At 42.0% G+C, this 12,565-nt stretch overlaps 1 protein-coding gene across 8 annotated transcripts in view; it reads right to left on the bottom strand.

The window, feature by feature from the left end:
- The window catches only part of fat1 (FAT atypical cadherin 1), a 137,278-nt gene that overhangs the window by 45,810 nt on the left and 78,903 nt on the right, over window positions 1–12,565 (bottom strand). For all 8 annotated transcript variants that reach the window (XR_208254.4, XM_004911187.4, XM_018095676.2 and 5 more), the window contains 4 exons: window positions 10,724–10,785; window positions 6,767–7,096; window positions 6,020–6,230; window positions 563–702 (listed from right to left, as the gene is read on the bottom strand). Coding sequence is in view for 7 of the 8 variants with exons in the window: in XM_004911187.4 (XP_004911244.1) it covers window positions 563–702; window positions 6,020–6,230; window positions 6,767–7,096; window positions 10,724–10,785 (743 nt within the window). In the remaining variant the exon portion in view is untranslated. The remainder of the gene's footprint in view (window positions 1–562; window positions 703–6,019; window positions 6,231–6,766; window positions 7,097–10,723; window positions 10,786–12,565) is intronic.

The raw sequence follows: 12,565 nt of genomic DNA, 5'->3' as shown, positions 1-12,565 counted from the left end.
TATTTTGTAATGTAATATTATATCATTCACACATCTACCAAGGTCATTTTCTAACCACAGTGCCTCTTGAGAGTTAGAGACCAGAGCAAAAAGATTTTCTGCCGTAGCCCTGATTGTAGCAATATACCTTGCAGGAATGCAAAAAAAACCCTACAAACTGCACTCCAGCTGGAATCTGCTAGAAATACTACAGAATATTTGTATAACCAAAAATAACAGAACGTAACGGCAGTGTGTATTGTAGAGAGTATGTGGTAGAATTCTCTAAATGCTTCCTATGGAACACATTGCTTCTCACTGGCACGCAAGTTTGTCTTGTTTGGTGTTAACTACATTCATTTCACAGGGCCTTAACTACCATTGTCCTCTGCTAAACATCTGTTTCGTCTTCTAAATTCCAGGGTACGTCTGTTAATCCCAGCATCTGGGGGAAAGAGACTGAAACCTCTCTGGCAAACTCGGTTTTAGAAATCACTTCGGTTAGTTCAGTATATAATCACAGCTACATAGGTATAGGAGAACAAAACACTTGATTTAAACACTTCATTAGCAATTCAATTACCTGTGTACTGACTGATCTTGTCCCATCTGTTGCCTCCACTGTCAAGTTGTAATTAGATTTCTGTTCTGCATCAAGAGGTCTAGCAACAATGATGGTTCCTGTGCCCTTGTCCACATCAAACCTGCTGTCGTAGTTTCCACCTGGTAAAATACAGAAATAAGCCAGACGTCGGCAAAATGCTCTTCACAATGTTCAGCAAAAACAAACAACATAATGGCCATAAAGCAGCACACACTAAAATAAAGCCTGCCATGCCAAGCCGCACACTGGCTGGGTTTATATGTATTAAGCACAGACCCTGATTGATAGATCTTCAGGTAGGCTTATCCTGGCTTTACCTAATCCTTATTTCTTTCTGAGATGTGCCACTCTTTAGTAAGTGCAACAAGCCAGGGATCACAGAAACCAAAAATGTAGATTGCTTAAGGCTAACATTTATCCCTCATTTATTCTATTATTCCCATTCTAACCAAGGTAAACTGTATATGTGTGTCTTAACTTATGGATTGATTTGTAAAACACTATAAGACAACTATAATACAGGTGTTTCTGTTGCTGATGTAGATTTTTGATAGAACATGCAGATTATGTATTTTCTTTTGAGGGGAGGGGGGTTAAAAAGTATGGATACCGCACTTCTCCTCTATTCTTTTGAAAGTAAGAATATTAAAAACTATACCATGGGGCAATCGAACACATAGCAATTCTGTGCTTTTAGGAATCCATTCAACAACAAACGTCTGATCCATGAGTGCACCAGGCCCCCGGTAATTGCCACTAAGATGAAAGGGAGGTGATTTTGCCACTGTGTCAGCCACCAGGCCACAAAATGCCCCAAGGCATTGAGTGTGCTACTGCCCTTAAGGTCAACAAACTTCAAGGTGTTTTCTAATGATCTCATATTTTTGAAGTAAGGGTAAATAATTCTTTATAATATGTTAAGATTTTCTGAGCTAAGGGATATGTTTGAAGATACGTGTGGGTGGGAGGGTTTAAGAACTAGTACTGTGGGCAGTTGAGTGCACAAAATGCCTTGATGTCCTATATATAGGTATTGATAATGGTAATAACAGAGGACCTGTTGTCTCTGTGTATAAGGTGGACAGACTCATAGCACTGCCGTCCAGTAGATAGTAGATGGGATAATTCCAAACCACAAACATTTTATATAAAATGGTATCAGAGATTTCACAGGAGGATGTAAATATCATTGAGGTTTTTTCAGCAGAATACTTTGACACTGAAGAAAGACATGGTAATATATATATATATATATATATATCTCTATACTGTATATACAGTAAAATATAGATCATTATGTATCATCACTGTGCAGCATTACTTCAATCTAAAATAATCACACTAAGATAGGTAATAGGGAAAGACTAACATAACCAACAAAGACAGGTTAGGAGATCTCGGCAGATACCTGCTGCTATACAACCCGCATCACAAGCCATCTGAAAGATGTAAAAGACTTCACTAGGTGTTGTCTCTCCTGGCAGCAGGCAGCACAAGCAGAGAAAGAGTTAAGAAAAGTCACACAGAAACAGCAAGGAATTGTTAGTTACACGACAGGTTATAAGCACAACAAATATCAAAGATATCAAAAACGTTGTAATTCAGCAGAGAGACAGTGTGAAAAGATGTTAGAAGAAATTCAGATAATGGAAGGGATGGACAGAGGATTTCACACATGGGTTTCAAAATAAATTAATAATCCATAGTTCCCTTTTCCATCTAAAGGCTGATAGATATACAAACTCCGGTTATAGCAAAACAAAGTTTCTGTCTGTGGAACAGCAATTTTAGGAGTAGGTTGGTTGGATAAGATAATAGCCTCTGGGTAGCGGCTATGGGATAGCAGGTATAGTAGGGAGAGATGGTGCCTATAGTAGCAGTGGGATAATAGCCTCTGGGAAGGGACTGTGGGATAGCAGGTATAGTAGGGAGAGATGGTGCCTATAGTAGCAGTGGGATAATAGCCTCTGGGAAGGGACTGTGGCTGTGGGATAGCAGGAATAGTAGGGAGAGATGGTGCCTATAGTAGCAGTGGGGGGATAATAGCCTCTGGGAAGGGACTGTGGCTGTGGGATAGCAGGTATAGTAGGGAGAGATGGTGCCTATAGTAGCAGTGGGGGGATAATAGCCTCTGGGAAGGGACTGTGGCTGTGGGATAGCAGGTATAGTAGGGAGAGATAGTGCCTATAGTAGCAGTGGGGTAATAGCCTCTGGGAAGGGACTGTGGGATAGCAGGTATAGTAGGGAGAGATGGTGCCTATAGTAGCAGTGGGGGGATAATAGCCTCTGGGAAGGGACTGTGGCTGTGGGATAGCAGGTATAGTAGGGAGAGATGGTGCCTATAGTAGCAGTGGGGGGATAATAGCCTCTGGGAAGGGACTGTGGCTGTGGGATAGCAGGTATAGTAGGGAGAGATGGTGCCTATAGTAGCAGTGGGGGGATAATAGCCTCTGGGAAGGGACTGTGGCTGTGGGATAGCAGGTATAGTTGGGAGAGATGGTGCCTATAGTAGCAGTGGGGGGGATAATAGCCTCTGGGAAGGGACTGTGGCTGTGGGATAGCAGGTATAGTAGGGAGAGATGGTGCCTATAGTAGCAGTGGGGGGGATAATAGCCCCTGGGAAGGGACTGTGGCTGTGGGATAGCAGGTATAGTAGGGAGAGATGGTGCCTATAGTAGCAGTGGGGGGATAATAGCCCCTGGGAAGGGACTGTGGCTGTGGGATAGTAGGGAGAGATGGTGCCTATAGTAGCAGTGGGGGGGATAATAGCCCCTGGGAAGGGACTGTGGCTGTGGGATAGCAGGTATAGTAGGGAGAGATGGTGCCTATAGTAGCAGTGGGGGGATAATAGCCTCTGGGAAGGGACTGTGGCTGTGGGATAGCAGGTATAGTAGGGAGAGATGGTGCCTATAGTAGCAGTGGGGGGATAATAGCCCCTGGGAAGGGACTGTGGCTGTGGGATAGCAGGTATAGTAGGGAGAGATGGTGCCTATAGTAGCAGTGGGGGGGATAATAGCCCCTGGGAAGGGACTGTGGCTGTGGGATAGCAGGTATAGTATGGGGAGATCATGCCTATAGAGCAGTGGGAAAAAAGCAAGTATAAAAGGGAAATACTGTAACAGGAACATGTTTTATTAGTATTGCCCTACCTCTATGGGGCTTGGTGTGTCAAAGATAATTGAATAGCTGCAGTGCCTTTTGTTGGACAGTAGAATATTATACAAACACTTGGAACCCATAAAGTCTTTATGCCCAAGCTTGGCCATCTATCAGAGAACAGCCTTGCAGAACAAAATCCCTTGCATATATGCTGACAGGCACTACAGAGTACTTTAAGATCACACGGCTCCTTTCCGTGTCTGGGCTTTACTATTCCTTTTAAAAGTCATTTACCATATTGAGAACATTATCTGTCCTAGACAGGAATCAGGAACAGGGCTTTAAGGAAGATTTGCCTTTTATTACTTTCCATCAATTCAGGTACGATTTTTATATACACGCACAAAATGACAGCAAAAATCACAAAGCTGTTTGTCTAACCTTCTGGCATGCGAATTAGCAAGGGAATGTGTTTTGGAAAAGGCAATAAAAGAGAAACTTGTGCAACCTTGAATGAGCGCTCTATTGCCGCACACAGGCCCCCAGGCTGAGCTTTCATTCCGTTACAGGGCTGCCTTAAGCTGCAATGGCATCACACTGCCAAACGCTGCCTTCCGCTCTGCTTTATTAGACATTCACTTACTGAAAACATATTCCAGTCCAAGAAACAGCAGGGAGCATGATAGGTTGGGCAGACCAAATGCTTGTGCTGACCATTTAAAAGACAGGGTTACCGCACAGCAAGCACTGGGGGATTGTCTGGAAAGGCTACTGGGTAGGAAAAGAAGGCAAGCTAAAATGATCACTTGTGTAAAACACAACCACTACAGGTATGGGATCAAGAAAGCCGCAATCCAGAAAGCTTTGGATTACGGCAAGGCCATCTCCCGTAGACTCCATTTTAATCAAATAATTACATTTTTTTTAAATGATTTTCTTTTTCTCTATAGTAATAAAACAGTACCTTGTACTTGATTCCATATAAGATATAATTAATCCTTATTGGAGGCAAAACAATTCTATTGGGTTTATTTCATGTTTAAGTACTTTTTTACTAGACTTAAGGTATGGAGATCCAAATTATGGAAAGATCCCTTATCTGGGAAGACCCCAGGTCCCGAGCATTAGTCACAAGTACAAAGCACTGATTTCGGGTAATTTTAAGGGTAAAAATGCATTTTGAGTAACAAAAATACATGGTGATTTGCATTCCAAAAAATTACACTTACTGATTTGGCCACAGAGGGCGCTGTTTGTCAATTATAGATACTTCATTTTACCTCAAGAGCAAGAAGTATGGCAGCTCACACACATCAAGCCCAGATACACAGCTAAACAAAGCTTTCTGTGAAGGCCTATATTTGTATTTAGATTGAAGTTTTATAAAAACACAAAGTTATAATAATATTTAGCTGCCATCACTTACCGGTATATTATTTCCCTTTTAAATATATTTTCCCACAAGCAAGAAAGCTTTTCAAGATAGGATGGAATTTGTTATATAAATGGCTGTTACAAAATAAAAATTCCTCCTGGGAAGTAAAACCAAACCCACTGTAAAGATACTATTCCCAAATAATAATTCCAAGAAATGTACATAGGTCTTGTAATGAGATAATGCTCCTGCTTTCATCCATGCTTGGAGATCCCACAAAGCTGCGGTGATTAGAGCATTTCAGCAGTCGTTACGCACTTCAAACATTTCCAGCACAAACTTGTATGCGGCAGTGTCTGGGCAGGCATCCTGGCTTAAACATTTCCTGCGCTGCAGGGCTTATTCTTTAAATTTGACTGAACATTACACAGGCACCAGGCAGGCACATTATTAAGGGTGGGGAGTCTTACACTCCCAGCTGTTCTGAATTAAAGCTAACCGCTGGGTAGAAATACCATTTAAAGGGCCACTGTATCATCTTATTTCATTTTCCCTTTGGAGTAGCCAAAGCCCCTAGTGAGCCTGAAGTAGAGACCTGTAGCGCGCTGGGCTCCAGATTAACCAACTAGGCAGGTAACTAGCTAGGGTATCTGGGTAAACTGGCTGTTATCCCTCCCCTGACAATGAAGCAATTTTTACAGCCTGAAGCATCCCCAATACATTAACACTAAAGTCGCCGGACCAGTGAATGTGCCAGCGCTTTTCTGATATTAGTTGCCTAAAAAAGCATACGAAAAAGCTCCTTTTAGTGTTAGGCTATGGGGGCTGCCTTAGGTGATGTAGGAGTGCATTTCAAAGATATTGAAAAGAAGGGTGCTGAAAAAAGCCCCATAGTGCTCACACTATTACATTGCTCAACTAGAGAGTTTCTTCCACTCCCAGGGTCTACTGGGCACACTTACCGGTGATGTCAAACCACAGTGGCGAGCCCAAGGGTTCCGTTGTAATTACGCCGATCATATGAGCAACAGGATCACTTTCCATCACACTGAAGGAGAATGATGGCTCCTCAAAGGTAATGGGCTCTGCTGATGGCGCGGGTTTAGCAATCCATTCTATGTGCAAACGAGTGGTTGAGGATTTCTGAGGCCTCCCATTATCAACTGCTTTAATCTAGTAACAGGAAACACAGAATACAAATCAAGAGAAAATCAATATATAGATACTGTAATTATGAATACATCATTCTGATTAATAGTGAAGGGATGGTCAATTACCTTCATGGGCCAACATTTCTGGGGACTTTCACATGATTGAGGGAAATGCAAAATTAGATAAAATGTATCCCACATGACTCTAGCCCTAAGGATACCAATCTGGAGGGTGCCTTCCTCAAGCATCCATGGAATCATATCAGTGCATGAGGAGGAATCCATTACTACAGGAACCCAGAACCTAATGACAACTCTCTGCTGTTAAAAGTTATAGGCCAATAACAGCTGGAGGGCTAGAGGCTGCCTAGACCAAGGGTAATCGGTTTTTGGGAAGGCTGCTCAAAGCAGATGTGAAGGAGCATTATTGTAACAAAGGAATAACCTTCTCACTGACTTATCCTTATATTCTGCAATAGTGGGTTCACTGTCCCCTATATAATGTCACCCCTTCCCTCCCCAATGTACTTGCAGACACAAGCAGAGAAGTTGCCTCACCGAGAGAATATCATATTCCCCAGCAGCAGAGGACTTCTTGGAAGACACAACCCCAGTTTTTGGCTCAATGAAGAACTTTCCATGCTCATCCCCTTCCTCGATGCTGTACGAGATTTCGGCGTTCGCTCCATCGTCCTTATCAACAGCGACGACCCTGTAAATTGGATCCCTTTTGGCATTCCTTTCTCTTTCTGGCTTTTCTCTCTCAGGAAGTCTGATCTTGTAAAATTTCTGCAGAAACTGTGGCTTGTTGTCATTTTCATCCAACACCTTCACAATAACTCGAGTGACGGCAGATTTGGCAGGATGGCCGTTGTCTGTAATGGTTACCTGCCCAAAGCAAAAATGGTTTGTAGACACTAGATCCAGGCCAAAAGTACAAAGGCATAAACTTCAAATAAGCTCATTTCTGAGGCTCACTTTAATAATGTCCAGCTAGTGCTGTGCACAGTTGGAGCTATTCCTTCAGGAAAGACCGGAATGTATACACCTAGCATTGAGATTTACATTTAGTCAGTTACTGGAAAACACACATCTGTATGATGCAAATGACTAAGTGCTCAAAGGAAAGAGTAAATAGTTGCAGTTTCCCTAAAATACAAATGTTAGGTATTCCCTAGAAAATGTAATTGCATTTGTTCTAAAATGCCAAAACCTATATGTAAACTGACTCACACACCCATGGGAGCTTTCTGAATAAGGACAACCCATTATCCCAAGTTCCCAAATACAGTAATGTCAGAGTCCCATTTGACAAACAATTGTCTGTAATCTGTGGATCTATGGGTACCCTGGTTGAAATGTTGGAACTCATTTTGGACCATAAGGCATGTATGAGGAGCTGGAAAATGCAGAAATAAGGGGCAGATCTACTTCTTTAAACCTTCAACCCATCAGTGCTTTAGGTCAACCACTCAAAATTAAGCCCCCAGGCCTCACCTAAAATATAAGCAAGCCCAAAGTGAAGTTGGCCTCACAGTCTGAGGAACACTGTCCACATGTTGCCTGGACAAGCATAGAAACTCTAAGGGAACATATCTCTAGGTGACAATACCTGGCCACCTTCCAATATCAGATAAATACTTACTGGTTTTGCTTTGGATTTCAACCCAGAACTAAACCAGTAAGTATTGATCTGACACATAAAGACCTACAAATGAGAACTGCCAATGATCTACATATCCGTGTGCACTACACGGATCACACAAGTACAGAAAGAAATGCTGATCACTACAAACAACTCCCATTATTAAAAATCAACATTTTTTAGAAAGTGTCAGTTCCAACCTGGGAAACAAATTGTGCTAAATGCTGCTTCATTAAAATGTGATAATATGGCGATATCCTGTGATTACTCATATTCTCCCCACTGTGATGTGCTGAAGTAAATAAATATGAGGCAAACATACAAATACCCAAACGGTAACAAAATAAGTGAGAAACAAGGCAAATGTAGAAACTCAGAATGCTCTTATTGCTTGCAGCTTTTACACAACACCAATACATCACTAAACCTTAGCGCAGTTAAGGATCAGATTTCCTTGTAAATATGGCAAAAACCCACCAACCCATCTGGTCAGTATTTCAGTATTAAATTCATTTGCCAGATGCACACCACGCTTGGCTTAGGCTACCTGGAGCTGAATACTCAGACATTTCTGGGTTTCTTCCCAAACAATTTTCAAGCTCTCCTCCATTAAACTGACAAACAGGAACAAAATCATTAAAGGCATTAAAGCTTGCATTACACTATATAATAGGCTTTTATAGTGCCTTTGCTGTATCATGGAGCTTGTAATAAACGGAGCGGTGCTGCAAGGACCAGATGGGGGTTAAAAAATGTTTTTATGTAACATAATGTTTTAAGAGAAATTACCTGTCCATTTGCAAGTCAACAGGCATATATTAGAAAAGTGTGTAAAATATATTTATGTCCCCAGAATGATTATGACATCCGTTCCTCTCTGGACATAAAAACACCTTGTTGTTCACTTAGTAGTCATGAAATTGGTGTTTTAGTCTCTCCTACTTTGAAGCCCACAAAGGAATACTGATATCTTCCTGCTTTTTGTAAGCACATGTCAGTATTGCTGTAAGAGTTTACCTAGAGTTACCTGTACTTTCTAAATGTAACATTTTTTCTCATTATTTACTTGTGTTGGGCATAGCTTTTTTCATTGCTGTGATGTCAGGTTTGGGGAAAGGTGGGGCAAAGACCTGATAGGTTTAACGGGGTGATCTTGCTCTTAAGTAAGTATGTTATGGAATGGCCAATTCTAAGCAACTTTTCAATCAGTCTTCATTATTTATTTTGCATAGTTTTTTTAATTATTTGTTTTACTCTTCTGCCTCTTTCCAGCTTTCAAAAGGTGGTCACTGACCTCAGCACCTAAAAAACTTTTTATTACTTATCTTTCTATTCATACCCTCTCCTACTCATATTCCAGCCTCTCATTCAAACCACTCCCTGGTTGCTAAGGTAATTTGGACCGTATCAACCAGAAAGCTGTTGAAATTCCAGACTGGAAAGTTGCTGAACAAAGTGCAAAAATAAAAGACCCACCAGAAATAAAAATTAAACTGCAAATTGTCTTAGAATATTACTCTCTACATCAGTGCTGTCCAACTTCTGTTGTACCGAGGGCCGCAATTTTTCCGACCTACGTGGTGGAGGGCCGATAATGGAAGCCAGTTTTGACCACTCCCATTTTTGAAACCACACCCACTTGAACCCACACCCATGTTATCACATGACCATACCCATATTAATGGTTGTAATACAGCAAAAACCTGCCATACTCTGCCTGCCCTACCCTGCCTGTGTGCCATACTCTGCCTTCCCTGCCCTGCCTGTGTGTGCCATACTCTGCCTTCCCTGCCCTGCCTGTGTGTGCCATACTCTGCCTTCCCTACCCTGCCTGTGTGTGCCATACTCTGCCTTCCCTGCCCTGCCTGTGTGTGCCATACTCTGCCTTCCCTACCCTGCCTGTGTGCCATACTTTCCCTGTGTTTGCCATTCTTGGCTGGTTTGTGCCATACTTGGCCTGTGTGTGCCATACTCTGCCTTCCCTACCCTGCCTGCGTGTGCCATACTTTCACTGTGTTTGCCATTCTTGGCTGGTGTGTGCCATACTCTGCCTGTGTGTGCCATACTCTGCCTGTGTGTGCCATACTCTGCCTGTGTGTGCCATACTCTGCCTTCCCTACTCTGCCTGTGTGTGCCATACTCTGCTTGCCCTATGATGCCTGTGTGTATAGCACACAGGCAGCCTACAGAGACACAATGCTGGCACTGCTCCTACAGTCTGCACAATAACTATATATTAAAAAACTTTTTAATTGAAGTACCACCTCAGTATGTCTATGTCAGTATATGTTCTTTTTGTAGTGTGCAGGGATTAGTTGTGGATTTCTACTGCTCCTGAGGTGTGAACAGGGGACCAATATGGGTGATTACAGCCTGAGCCTGAGGTGTGAACACTGCAGGGGGTGAACAATGCAGAGATTAAAAGGTGTGAACAACACAGGGGATTACATATTTAAACAATACAGCCTGATTGCAGCCTGAATCTGAGGTGAGAACCATGCAGGGGGGCCAGTTAATCACAGTACTGATACCATTTAAAGCTTACACAAGAGTAAACTATCAAAGCAGCCAGACAGGTGGGGGGCCACACAGAGGGGGGTCGCGGGCCGCATGCGGCCCGCGGGCCGCCAGTTGGACAGCACTGCTCTACATCATACTAAAAGGTGAACAACCCCTTTATGGCACTGTTTACATTAGACACTTCTGCTCTGTTGCAGCCCATTGTCACAGCAATAGAACCAAGGCCAGAGTCTGATACAGGTGGGTAATGAGGAGATGGAGAAGAAGCGAAGGTTTAGTATGGGAAAGTATGAACAGCATTAGATTCCTTTTAACACAGCACCTAGATGAAAAAAGATGTTGTTACTGACCTCGAGTATATGCTCCGATTGCTGCTCCCTGTCCAGCTTTCTAGATGTAGTGGTTATTAAACCTGCAAAAAAAGAAAGTTCTATCATATTTTTGTCATAAAACCAAATAAGATAAAGGAATTAACATGTTAGAAAATAATTTTGAATTGCAATTACAATGCAAAAGGTAATGGGAATGACAAATTAAAGCAGTGGGTCCCAAACTGTAAAGGCAGCCTCCACTAGGGATCATGGACTGAAAGCCGGATAAGGTGAAATGTGTGTTCTGATATAGTCAGCTGGAGTAAAATGTGTGGTAAACGCTGATTTGATTCTAGCTATTCTGGGAACTATACAAGTAGGAAGCACTCCCCAATTGCCAGGGCCGTAGGTTAGGCAGTCATTCTTTTTATAAATACTGGAGCCCTGCAAAGTCTACTGAAGCCAATCCTTTCCAGTCTTGCAGCCCTCCTGCTCTTACAGCAATCAAATTACACCAGCAATTTTGGGAGTTCTAGAGGGCTGAAGGCTGGGAGCTCTGGTAAAAGGGATAGTGTGTGCTTACTGTTCCATAAATCCATAAAAATTCAATCTGTAAGAGCGTGTGAGTCCAATAGCACAAGTTTTATTACGCTTTTCCTTTAATCTCAGTACAATGGGTATTCTGTCTCGGCATGACAGCTGTATGCATTGGTCCAGAGAATACATTTTAGCAACAGTTGTCAGGTCTATGTGGGGCAAGATCATATACTTCAATAGATGCAGAATGAAGGCTAACCTCGTCTGTGCCTTTCTCCAACTCACATATCCATAAATACTTCCTAGCCCCACATTTATACAGTGAAGTTCCAACCCAACTAATGGAACCAGGTTTCATACTCAAATGGAGAATTAATTCCACTTATAAACCAATATTCTTAGCGGCACATTTACAAATATACAAAAATAAATATGGTTCTTTGCACTATGTACATATGTTTTACTCATCAGTTATAAGATAAACTAAGGAGAATGCAGTTCCTGCTAATAAAAAGGTTATATTTCCCCTTTAAGCGTGTTAACAACCTCTTAAAATGTCTAAGTATCACAAGGAAACAAGTGTTTCACATGCCACATAGTATATACACAGATGACCTGAGACATTGGGGCACTAAACCAGAGAAATGACCCCTTTGAAGATTGTCAGTTAACCATAACCAAGCTGCTCTGGGAGGAAGAGGCCACATATTTTATCCAACTTCCAAGCCACATGAAGGTGATTTAAGTGCATACTCCTACTTTAGTTCTCTGACCGTGAAGAAGGCATTTCCGTTCATATATAGCGCTGGTGTCTCAAGGCACCCATAAATCTAAAAAATTGCAGAATACTTCCCATATCTTATTACTTTTATTTTAAGCTCAGTTTGATGTATGAATCTCTGAGTGTTTTACACACACACACACACATATATATAGATGGTATTCCTGTTGTAGTTTCCTTTAAAGGAACAGTAACACCAAGGGCCCAAAACAAAATACTGATTAAAACAGTACTCACCACTCACTGGCCTAGAAAAAAAGGTATTTGTAGTCTAAATGTCGTCAGTACAATTATTTTACTAAAACGTGCAGATAGGGTTTGATTCAAGAAAGGGCACATTTTTAAACCCAAATGAAATGACTGCATGTAAATGATTAGAATAAGAGGGCTCTCAAACACAACGTTGATCTGCAGGGGAGCTCTTGCTGAAAATGAGTCAGCCCGCTGTGCTCTAAAGGCAGGTAAAGCTAAAATCCCCAACAATACTTTGAAGCTAAACGTTCTCTCTAGAAAGCTGAGATCGGAGCCTTTTAGCTGGCGGCTTAGATGAATAACCCGCAGGG

The sequence above is a fragment of the Xenopus tropicalis genome, chromosome 1 (genome assembly GCF_000004195.4).
Source record: "Xenopus tropicalis strain Nigerian chromosome 1, UCB_Xtro_10.0, whole genome shotgun sequence".
NCBI lineage: Eukaryota > Metazoa > Chordata > Amphibia > Anura > Pipidae > Xenopus > Xenopus tropicalis.
The sequence above is the reverse complement of the archived record's forward strand: the minus strand, read 5'-3'. Positions and strand labels throughout refer to the sequence as shown.